This window comes from Amia ocellicauda, chromosome 3 (assembly GCF_036373705.1).
Source record: "Amia ocellicauda isolate fAmiCal2 chromosome 3, fAmiCal2.hap1, whole genome shotgun sequence".
NCBI classification, from domain to species: domain Eukaryota; kingdom Metazoa; phylum Chordata; class Actinopteri; order Amiiformes; family Amiidae; genus Amia; species Amia ocellicauda.
The window spans coordinates 33,430,702-33,443,171 of record NC_089852.1 but is presented as its reverse complement, the minus strand read 5'-3'; the positions used below and the strand labels follow the sequence as shown (position 1 = coordinate 33,443,171).

General features: G+C 38.3%; 1 protein-coding gene across 3 annotated transcripts in view; it reads left to right on the top strand.

The window, feature by feature from the left end:
- The window catches only part of LOC136746548 (beta-arrestin-1), a 103,318-nt gene that overhangs the window by 17,061 nt on the left and 73,787 nt on the right, over positions 1-12,470 (top strand). For 2 of the 3 annotated variants that reach the window (XM_066699122.1, XM_066699121.1), the window contains exon 2: positions 6,907-6,981. The exons of the other annotated variant lie outside the window; for it this stretch is intronic. In XM_066699122.1, coding sequence (XP_066555219.1) covers positions 6,907-6,981 — 75 coding nt within the window. The remainder of the gene's footprint in view (positions 1-6,906; positions 6,982-12,470) is intronic. 3 annotated transcript variants of the gene reach the window in all.

Genomic DNA, 12,470 nt, shown 5'->3' with positions numbered 1-12,470 from the left:
CACAGGTCTGAGACAGGTGATATGGGTTATGAAGACAATGTGAAGCACTGTAAGAAGGAACCTTTATAGACACTGATGGTCCTCATAGACATTAGGCACCTACAGCCAACCTGAGCTACAGCTTTATGATGCACATGCAACCTGTCCTCATAGGGTCATTGAGTTCATTATGGTGATGTAATCTCTGTCTGAGTTTGGTAGTCTGTACAAATGTGGGGGGGGGGCAGTCTTTAGGCATAGCGGATTTGTCACTCTGCTGGTGGTCCTCTGCAGATCATACGCTCAGAGGTGCGCCTGAGACCATGGTTCGAATGCGAGTGGGGGCTCTAACCGCACACATGACATGTAGGACACTGAAACCTCTTAATGGTCAACAGAAACTCTCTTTATCAGTTCAGACAATCGGGAATTGTACACACAGATTGGGCTCTACTCCACATGACTGTTTGTCTGTCTCTCCTGTAACCCAGAAATAGGGAAGGTTGAGTCATAGGGTGATGCATGCAACATAAAACATAATAAGTTTTGTTCAAGGATGAGTGCTTAAGCCATAAAGTATATCAAGTAATTATTGTTTGAAATATAAATTATGAAACCAAATAAATTACTGAAGGCTCCTTCCATCAAGGGGCATTCAGTAAGTGACAGAAACTGGAGTCAACCAAGTGGAATGACCTTTCTCAGATTAGCCTCAGTAAATGTCTTGCATGCATTTGTTATCCTGCATAGGTCAAGTAACTCTGTACATCTTAAACAAGGCTTGTCTGACAAATAATAACTGGAGACTCGCACAGTCTGAAAATTGCCCAGACAGTATTCTGGCTGTACTTCTTTGGAGACTTGTCCCACTTGTCTGATCGGGTCACATAAAGTGACAAAGCAGAACTGTGAAAAGCTCTCTTCCAGGGGTTAAAAATGAAAAAGATAGACATTAATTTTAGATTTCCAGAATGCTTTTAAGGGGCTGAATTTTTTCAGTGAAAATTACTGTGGTAAGAATTTCCTTGCTACAGTGAATATATATTAATGCGTCAATTATCCCCTGTCCTCCACTTCAGCCGTGCATTGTTCCAGCAATTTACTGTTCATTTTACCAAAGAGTTTTTATTTTGTTTAAATTTCACAGCTGAATAATCTGGTCAGACCTAAAGTATATAGTAGCATGAGTATGTATGATAGTTATGAGGCTGGGGGATTTCATAGAGCTCGCTAAGCAATGAAAGCTTGTCATGTCATGTGGGATGCAAATATAATTTCCTATTTTGATAATATTAAAACCATTTTGGTTTATTTAATCAAGTAATAATTTGATTATGTTCCCAGAAGGTTCCAGAGAAAGGCTTCTCAAAACACAGACAATCCAAATCATGTTAAAAGCCCAGTAACCAAGTCCTTTTACATTTATGATCATTTCCTGAAATATAATGAGCAGTATACAAATGTGTCTCCAGTTCAAATGATGAATTCATGTGGAATTCATAACAGCTGATTATGAAAAGCTTTAGACTAGATTGTAAAGTACACCTGGACAAACACTGAATCTTGAAAGGGTTCATTAGACACCTTTGAAGACAAAATGTCACTTTGAAGATCAGGTCAGCAAGCATTTATCATTATGTGTACATTTCCTATGTGTATTATGTCCATTTTAGAAGTTGTATTAATAGATGTTAACTATTTCTTGAATCTCATTTTTATTAACTAAAACAATATATTTTTAGTTTAATTAAGATGTAACCACAATTCTTATGAAAAAGATATTAGATTATGCATGCATTTCCATTAACTGTACATTTACTATTTACTGACATAGTATATTGTTCTTGAAAATGTACTCCTGCCTCTATTCATCTACATGATCTATGTTCTCAAACCAATCTATTCCAGCTGAAGTAATTAAACTGCTCCTTGTTTAGATGAAAGAATGTTTAAATATTTGCATTAATTTCAGGGTGCTGTTAATGAATAGAAAAAGATTATCCTAGTATACAGAGGATCTTTTTTCCATAGCATTACTTTGTATTTCTTTTGGACTTTTGGGTTTTAATCTCTTAAGCTGGCAGCAATGTAAGTCAAAGCCAAGCAAAAAGATTATCCATGGTAGTGCCATTATCTGTGTTGCCATGTGCTTGTGGATGAGGTTAATAGCATTACAATCATAAGGCTGCTGAGTTCAGATGAAGGATTTGTAGATAGACCAGTGACCATTGGCACTACCATCTTAGCATGAGATATGACGTAATCTATCTGCATCTGACTGGGATCATACTTTATTCTCAAAACAGTGGTTTCTATTCACTCACAATATACATCTTAATCTTATTCCTATCATGATTCAATTGTTTGTGGGCTGAATCAGTTGAAAGGTTACATAAGGAGGTCACAAGAACCAAATGTTTGCTTGCCTTCATTTGGGTGGACCTCACTATAAAGTGTATTACTGTAAATGCTGACACTCTGGTGGAGTTGTCCTGTAATGAACCTACAGCGCTGTCTGATTCTTTAAGTACCTGTCAGTAAACACATACAGTGAGGGAAAAAAGTATTTTATCCCCTGCTGATTTTGTACGTTTGTCCACTGACAAAGAAATGATCAGTCTATAATTTTAATGGTGGGTGTATTTTAACAGTGAGAGACAGAATAACAACACAAAAATTCAGAAAAACGCATTTCAAAAAAGTTATAAATTGATTTGCATGTTATTGAGGGAAATAAGTATTTGATCCCCTATCAATCAGCAAGATTTCTGGCTCCCAGGTGTCTTTTATACAGGTAACGAGCTGAGATTAGGAGCGCTCTCTTAAAGGGAATGCTCCTAATCTCAGCTCGTTACCTGTATAAAAGACACCTGTCCACAGAAGCAATCAATCAATCAGATTCCAAACTCTCCACCATGGCCAAGACCAAAGAGCTGTCCAAGGATGTCAGGGACAAGATTGTAGATCTACACAAGGCTGGAATGGGCTACAAGACCATCGCCAAGCAGCTTGGTGAGAAGGTGACAACAGTTGGTGTGATTATTCGCAAATGGAAGAAACACAAAATAACTGTCAGTCTCCCTCGGTCTGGGGCTCCATGCAAGATTTCACCTCGTGGAGTTTCAAAGATCATGAGAACGGTGAGGAATCAGCCCAGAACTACACGGGAGCATCTTGTTAATGATCTCAAGACAGCTGGGACCATAGTCACCAAGAAAACAATTGGTAACACACTACGCCGTGAAGGACTGAAATCCTGCAGCGCCCGCAAGGTCCCCCTGCTCAAGAAAGCACATGTACAGGCCCGTCTGAAGTTTGCCAATGAACATCTGAATGATTCAGAGGAGAACTGGGTGAAAGTGTTGTGGTCAGATGAGACCAAAATCGAGCTTTGGCATCAACTCAACTCCCCGTGTTTGGAGGAGGAGGAATGCCCCCAAGAACACCATCCCCACCATCAAACATGGAGGTGGAAACATTTTGCTTTTGGGGTGTTTTTCTGCTAAGGGGACAGGACAACTGCACCGCATCAAAGTGACGATGGACGGGGCCATGTACCGTCAAATCTTGGGTGAGAACCTACTTCCCTCAGCCAGGGCATTGAAAATGGGTCTTGGATGGATATTCCAGCATGACAATGACCCAAAACACACAGCCAAGGCAACACAGGAGTGGCTCAAGAAGAAGCACATTAAGGTCCTGGAGTGGCCTAGCCAGTCTCCAGACCTTAATCCCATAGAAAATCTGTTGAGGGAGCTGAAGGTTCGAGTTGCCAAACGTCAGCCTCGAAATCTTAATGACTTGGAGAGGATCTGCAAAGAGGAGTGGGACAAAATCCCTCCTGAGATGTGTGCAAACCTGGTGGCCAACTACAAGAAACGTCTGACCTCTGTGATTGCCAACAAGGTTTTGCCACCAAGTACTAAGTGGAAGGGGTCAAATACTTATTTCCCTCATTAACATGCAAATCAATTTATAACTTTTTGAAATGCGTTTTTCTGGATTTGTTTGATGTTATTCTGTTTCTCACTGTTAAAATACAGCTACCATTAAAATTATCGACTGATCATTTCTTTGTCAGTGGGGAAACGTACAAAATCAGCAGGGGATCAAATACTTTTTTCCCTCACTGTAGCTAATTGTCTTCTCTGAGTTAAATTAGGATTCACTCATCCTTTTCTCCCTAACTATTCAATTACTCATAATAAATGATACACAGCTAAAAGAATCAGACAAATTACAGCTAATACACAGATGTTGGTCACTGTATACATTGCCAGCATTCCACTCTAATGCTAAGATACTTTGCATGAAAAAAAAAACAGTAATTGACTTCTTGAATAATCATTAATGTTCTAGCCACATGCTAAATTTGAATCACAGCTGTTCATCCAGTTGCTATAGTGACATATTGAACCAAAGTGGATACCTGTGTAGAGTCCCAGACAATTGCATAATCAAAATTTCAAACTTGTGCTCAAACCTTATTTGGCCAATATTATATATTCAATCAATACACTGTCAAAAATGTGAGTTCTACCGAGTAAATTGTCTGTATACTAAAGAGAAACAAATCGGGAAATTACATACTAGAGCCATCAGGCTAAAGTATTACTCCTGCATGAAGAACAATTAGCAATCAATGGTAACAGCTGCATTAAATGACATTGCACATACATTAGTAAGAGAAAACGTTTCAATAACAGGACAACTGTTCACCTAATAGGAGTATCTATAAGTGTCTATAAGACAGAGATACAGAAAAGACGAGAAAATTGGGTACAGCCTGTAATAGCCATCTTTGTCTGTTTCTCCCAGAGGGTTCCCCTGGCCTTGCTGTTATCTTAAGAAAAATATATATTTTTCCTCTCCATGCTAAAAATAAATCAAGCACATTTTCTCAGTTTTCTATCCGTATCACGGATTAATTTTTCAATCTCTCTCCCTTTAAGTTCCATTCCCTCTTACACGATTTTCCATAATTTAATATTTAAAAGCTGAAATAAAAAAAATGACTTTTCTTGACCACATTTCCACAAGCGTATTAACTGGAGTTCAAATTAATTTGAAGAGTACCAAATTCCACACGTGACAGGAGTGGTTAGTTAAGTCAATCAAAATTTGAATTCGGTGCTGGACAGGGTGGTTAGACCTGTGGGCTGAAAGAGACAGTGACCTTCCAAGACTAAGCTAGTAGAGGCATGACCAGAGGGAGCACACAGTCTCTCAGATCCTCATAGTATTGTGTTATTCTTCTTATTCGACATCTTACTGGGTGAGAAGTGAGCACAGCTTGGCAGGCTACTGAAATGCTTTAGTGCAGTATGTAATATTTTTTCATCTATCTTTGATCACTCTATAGCCTATTACTCTAAGAGGAACTCACCAACAGACCGATTATAGGACAACATGTAGGGAAGGCTGCAAAAGAAAATCCATGGGATATAAATGGAGATCTACCACTTGTCAGATAGCAACTTGAATTAAATCAAAACTTTGACTCACCTACTAATGGCAAATAAGCTTGTGCATCATAATGGTTACATTTATGAGTAAAAGAAAAACATCTTACAAAAAGTCACCACTGAGTACTGGCTTGCAGTTTTGTATTAGTGGGTGGGTCAAAGTCTTCATTTAATCCCAGCCTAAGGTACATGGATGCTGTTATTGAGCCTGTGTCATTAGAGTACAGATTTCTTGAACAGTAAGTTTAATTTTGAAAGGAACCTTAATTGAAGCTAAGGTAGCCTACAGCAACCTGATAGCAAAATGAGGAAGAGAGTTCCACATTTGCTATAATTGCTCAAATCCCAGGTGCTGTCTTGAATACAAAACTGCTTCAGTCACACAGTGCTTCTGTTTGAGTACGACTCTTGAAATTCTAATTTCTATTCCAGGCAAGCAAGGATTTGCTCTCGCTGAGTCACCACCCCAATGTCTCATTTCTAGTGTGTCGGTTGAAAACAACAGTCTAAGAGCAGGAACACACCACATATATGATGCCATTGAAAGCTAAATGCTTAAACTGAACCCAAACCCTGCAATGTAGCTTTATTCCCACCCTGAAAGGGAGGCTCAGTAATTTATCAGTGCTCATGCTCCAAAGAAATTATTTTTCTCTGATGACAATACAATACAATAAATCAGAATATGATTACAGTCACACAGAATTAATTTTTTGGCTTGAGTTTGTGACCTGCTCGTCATTTTTTTTTAAATATGTTTTGTGATGTCGTATTTCCTTTTACTTGTGAAATCAAAACAATTTCTCAACACTAAACGTATCATGGATGTTTCACATTCAAAACTTCAATATTATTCATTACATTCTGTTAACCTGTAGATCTCACACTTCCTAAATAATGTATGTATTGAGCTTCAAAGCTATAAGTATGTTAATAGCTGATATAGTAGATATCTTGATGCTGGTAATTGCCAATCCTTTAAAGTAACCTTTCAACAAAGCTGTCACTGTCAGTATAACATGTAAACATTGAATTGTAAAATAAAGGAAGTGCTGAGACATTGTTGTTTCTCAGTAGGGGGAACTTCAACAGACCATAGATTAAAAAGCGTAATACGCAAAATAGCAATAGCACCGAATGGAGGTGGGCTAGGCCAGACCTCATCTTCATTCATCCCTAGTGGGGCGAGAGGAGCTAAGAGGTTTGATAGGTTGTAATTTCTGAATCAGGACAGTCAAAGGGGCTCATATAGTTAATGTCATGTGTTTACCCATTGGAATGACTGTCTGCTATGCAACTGAATGAAAGAACGCCTTTCTTTAACTCTGCCATCCCTCACCACCATTATGCCAGCGCTGGAAGCTTCTTAAAAGCCATTTGTTTGGGCAGAGATAAAGCTCTCTGCAAATTGTTCCATCCGTCTTTTTGATTGCTAATACATAAAATGCTGTCTCCTCTGCAGAGAAGGCTTTCAGTTAAATGGGAGTGCCGTAACAGCCACTAAAATAGCCAGCTCAAAGATGTCTGGAGTTTACAGGTATGATTGAAATGTGCATACTTATTTTTTTAAGGGTGAGAAAAAAAAAAATCTCTGTGATTGCCTAACCATATAAAAATGTTTATGAGCTTGCCGACTCCGAGACTAGACGGGAACGTTGTGTGGGCCCTTTGTTTCCGATCACACTGTAAGGGTATCCCAGATGTATGACTTATGCACGATGTGAAGAGCAGCCAATGTGAGAGAGAGACTTAAGGCTCTGTTCTTGTCAACATTAATTGTAACCCTGCTTGATCAATAAGGGAAGATAACAGCTTACTTTTTTTTGGGTTAGTTGTATTCTTCATATAAAAAATATGAATATACACACGCAGAATAAGTCTCTCACATCCGTTTGCATGTAGACTAGAACATTGCGTGGGTGCATGTTTATTTTTTCTTTATTTAATCATGGAACTGTGAATAGATTTATAAATGCAAAATGTCAGAAAACAGTAATGTTATGTTGTTATAAAAATATATGTAATTGAGAAGAATATAGTTTGTGGGGGGGGGGCGGGGGAGTCTTCTTTAATGTGAGCTGTGTTTGGAATTTGATCTTATGCTCTTTGATTAGACCACAGGATACTAACACTGGTGACATGTTACTTATCACTGTAGGCTCTGCTATTCTAATGAGGTTATTGTCGGCATGGTCTAATGAGAAAATCTGCACAAGCTGCCCGTTTTCTTTCATTTGGTGAAGCGAAGTGGAGTCCAGTTACTTATTTTCTCCAGAGTAAAATGATAAATGACACTGTGAGAGTCAGGCTTATACGTTTTATGCCTACTGTAAATAATCTATAAATGTGTGATAGTGTTTGATGCTTTTCGATTAACAAGTTGAAGCAGTAAAAGTTTTTTAAAACACTAATTCCTGAATGTCCCCCCAGCATATGTTCCAAGCAGATGGGATATTTATTTTAGCAGAGCTAGTGTAACTCGGGCAGTTGTTGCTGCCATCCTGTACCTGTCCCGCTGGTGTGATATTCGGATGTACCGATCTTGTGCAGGTGTTGTTGCACGTGGTCTGCCTCTGCGAGGACGATCAGCTGTCCTTCCTGTCTCCCTATAGCGCTGTCTTAGGCGTCTCACAGTATGGACATTGCAATTTATTGCCCTGGCCATATCTGCAGTCCTCACGCCTCCTTGCAGCATGCCTGAGGCACGTTCACACAGATGAGCAGGGACCCTGGGCCTCTTTCTTTTGGTGTTTTTCAGAGTCAGTAGAAAGGTCTCTTTAGTGTCCTAAGTTTTTATAACTGTGACCTTAATTGCCTACCGTCTGTAAGCTGTTAGAGTCTTAACGATCATCCCACAGGTGCATGTTCATTAATTGTTTATGGTTCATTGAACAAACAAGGAAAACATTATTTAAACCCTTTACAATAAAGATCTGTAAAGTTATTTGGATTTTTACAAACTTATCTTTAAAATACAGTGTCCTGAAAACGGGACGTTTATTTTTTTCCTGAGTGTATATATACACTCACCTAAAGGATTATTAGGAACACCTGCTCAATTTCTCATTAATGCAATTATCTAACCAACCAATCACATGGCAGTTGCTTCAATGCATTTAGGGGTGTGGTCCTGGTCAAGACAATCTCCTGAACTCCAAACTGAATGTCTGAATGGGAAAGAAAGGTGATTTAAGCAATTTTGAGCGTGGCATGGTTGTTGGTGCCAGACGGGCCGGTCTGAGTATTTCACAATCTGCTCAGTTACTGGGATTTTCACGCACAACCATTTCTAGGGTTTACAAAGAATGGTGTGAAAAGGGAAAAACATCCAGTATGCGGCAGTCCTGTGGGCGAAAATGCCTTGTTGATGCTAGAGGTCAGAGGAGAATGGGCCGACTGATTCAAGCTGATAGAAGAGCAACTTTGACTGAAATAACCACTCGTTACAACCGAGGTATGCAGCAAAGCATTTGTGAAGCCACAACACGTACAACCTTGAGGCGGATGGGCTACAACAGCAGAAGACCCCACCGGGTACCACTCATCTCCACTACAAATAGGAAAAAGAGGCTACAATTTGCACAAGCTCACCAAAATTGGACAGTTGAAGACTGGAAAGATGTTGCCTGGTCTGATGAGTCTCGATTTCTGTTGAGACATTCAGATGGTAGAGTCAGAATTTGGCGTAAACAGAATGAGAACATGGATCCATCATGCCTTGTTACCACTGTGCAGGCTGGTGGTGGTGGTGTAATGGTGTGGGGGATGTTTTCTTGGCACACTTTAGGCCCCTTAGTGCCAATTGGGCATCGTTTAAATGCCACGGCCTACCTGAGCGTTGTTTCTGACCATGTTCATCCCTTTATGACCACCATGTACCCATCCTCTGATGGCTACTTCCAGCAGGATAATGCACCATGTCACAAAGGTCGAATCATTTCAAATTGGTTTCTTGAACATGACAATGAGTTCACTGTACTAAACTGGCCCCCACAGTCACCAGATCTCAACCCAATAGAGCATCTTTGGGATGTGGTGGAACGGGAGCTTCGTGCCCTGGATGTGCATCCCACAAATCTCCATCAACTGCAAGATGCTATCCTATCAATATGGGCCAACATTTCTAAAGAATGCTTTCAGCACCTTGTTGAATCAATGCCACATAGAATTAAGGCAGTTCTGAAGGCGAAAGGGGGTCAAACACAGTATTAGTATGGTGTTCCTAATAATCCTTTAGGTGAGTGTATATATATATATATATATATATATAATCCCCAAAATACAAAACACCATACAATTTCTTCCATGACAAAATTAAATCACAATATAGACCATTCACTTGCATTACTATACTGTTGAAAAAGAGATTTAAATTCAATATAATTACTGACAATAAACAGACCAGGAACATCTGTTGAAAGATGTACTGCCAGGTCAGGGGAAATAGTCTCTGTGTTATAGAAAGAGCTGTGTGTAATTAATACTGGAAAGCGTATCAGGGGGTTCTTAATGTAATATGTATGTTGGAAGATCAGCTGCTTCTTCCTCATGAGATAAAATTGGAGTTCCTTGCAAGTGCTAATTGTATCCCTAGAGCTTGTGCTAGTGGCAGGAAATTTCAGTGTTTTATGTGATACATTTTCAAATAGGCTCTATTTAGGTCTAATTGTAGTGGACAATGTAAATGTACAGCATTTTAAAATTGATTTATTTAAAACTACTGTTAATTTGTGCAGTAGGCCCAAAATAAATCGGTGTCCTCAGTCACTAAATGACACATTTTCCAGTACAGAAAGGTATAATTTACAAATTATGCATTATGACTTCTAATTATGTCATTAACAACACTAATACAAGAAGTGCAGTGTGGTACACTCGTTTTCCTTCAGGAGCTCTTGGCCTAGAGCCCTGACTATTATTTCATTTGAATTCAGTGTAATATGTAAATAAATTAATACAATAAAATAAATAAAGCAGCAACCTCAACTAACCCACAGATATATTGACCAGACATTTGCAGGGAAGGGCACAGGATTTCAAGGAAAAGTTTTTCATACAGGATTGTGATGGTAACCAGAATGCTGATGAGCAAGTAATGTGGATTAATATTTAATAACAGGCATGCTTTTCATCTTTCAGTCATAATAGCATTTGACAGGTGCCAATTAATCTTATCATAGAACATAGATAATGCATATGGCATATACATACATGACCAGGTGATCTAAATAACTAGCAACAATATCTGTGGCTGACTATTTCCTACACCTTTAATAATGCTTCCTACAGCATATACATACTGACTACAATCACCAGGAATATGTTTAATCACTGGGGATACAATTGCTTTCATTCATTCAAAACAAAATTACATTTGTTTATTCATTTTTCTTCATGGTAGATGCATGTCTATTCTCTGATACATCTCTGCCCTGCAAATAAATGATTTGTTTCCAGATTTGTATCGTGCCTAGCTCACGTATAGCCTTAAAAGCATAACATAGCTTCAGTGAGTTTCTATCCCATTAGATCGATTTTTCAGTTTTTAACTGCAAACACATAATTTATTATTTACACATTAATAATAACATCCACCATGTCATAAAGTTAAAACTATAAATGTGGAATAAAGTTCAGATAGGTCTAACAATAATGATAAAATAAAGTCACAATAATCCATAAACTATGTTTGTCAGCTATAAATTGACTTTGACATTATTTGTATAGCTAAGTGCTGCCATGATTAACCAAATGCCCTCACAATTGATGTTTCCCGCTGTGCATTCCTGAAAAACTAAATTAAATCTTAGCTTTCTAAGTAAGTGAACAAAGTAGGTAAAAACTAATTAGAAAAACATCCAGCACCGTGTTCGTTATTGGGACACTGACATGGCCAAGACACATTCTCTTTGTTATCTGCCTGATTCAAAATTGTATGCACTTTCATTTCTGAAATTAAATTTAAATTGATTTCCTGTGATGCCACTCAGCCTAACATATAGCACAAAAATATTATATTCAAAAATATTATTTTTCTCAACAGAACATTGCCATGAGATGAAATGTTCATACCAGAGGTCAAATTAATTTAGAAAAGGGATGTTTATCACAGTGCATTTAGGTTCAGAGTTGTTCATTATGCTGAGATATTACTTAAGGCCTTTTCACATTAAAAAATGTGTACAGATACTATTTTTCTTCTGTGTCAGGGAAAGTAAGCAAATGAGCCTTAGGATAAAGAATGATAATTATAGCCTTCACTGCCCTGAAGTAACTTCTTTCTCAATTGTTCTGCTCTTATGTGATATGAAATGGAGCAGGGAATCTAATTTAATCTTTCATTTTCTTAAAGGTACTTTACATGTTTTTCTTGGAATGTTCATATTTCCCCATATTTCCATATTTCAGCCAGTCATTTTGGGTGCCACACATGCTGTTAAAAACACAGGATACGTGGCAGGTTCCTTATTCCCCCAAAAAAATAATTGTGGCATTTGCTTTTTAACAGGAATGAAAAAAAAAAGTTATTATTTTACACCGGAGACCTTAGAAACCATTCACACAGAAGTAATATGTCTGAGCAATGATGCTTATGACAACTGATTTGCTCTACTGTATTGTACACCACTGACAGTGACAGAAATCCCTATATGAGTGCTGACAAACATGTGAGGATAATGCTGATGCTATCCTTGCCACAGTGTTAGCACCCAGCTGCATGTCATGTACAGCAGGCTTTATTCCTGATGTATATTTTAAATCTCAGAATAACGATGGTTGTCACAACCCTTTGCCTATTGCAAGAGCACTTTCTTTCAATAGTTTGTTAGAGAAGGATATAATAGAATCAACCTGAAACAGTGACGCATTGGGTTTTTGGGAGAAGAATGTGAAATGGAGATAAAATTGAAAATGATGCCATTCATATTTGTAGATATACTGTACATACACACACACACACACACACACAAGTATAGAGTATAAACATGCAATTGTCACAGGTCAGTCTCTCACCGAAGTCCTGTG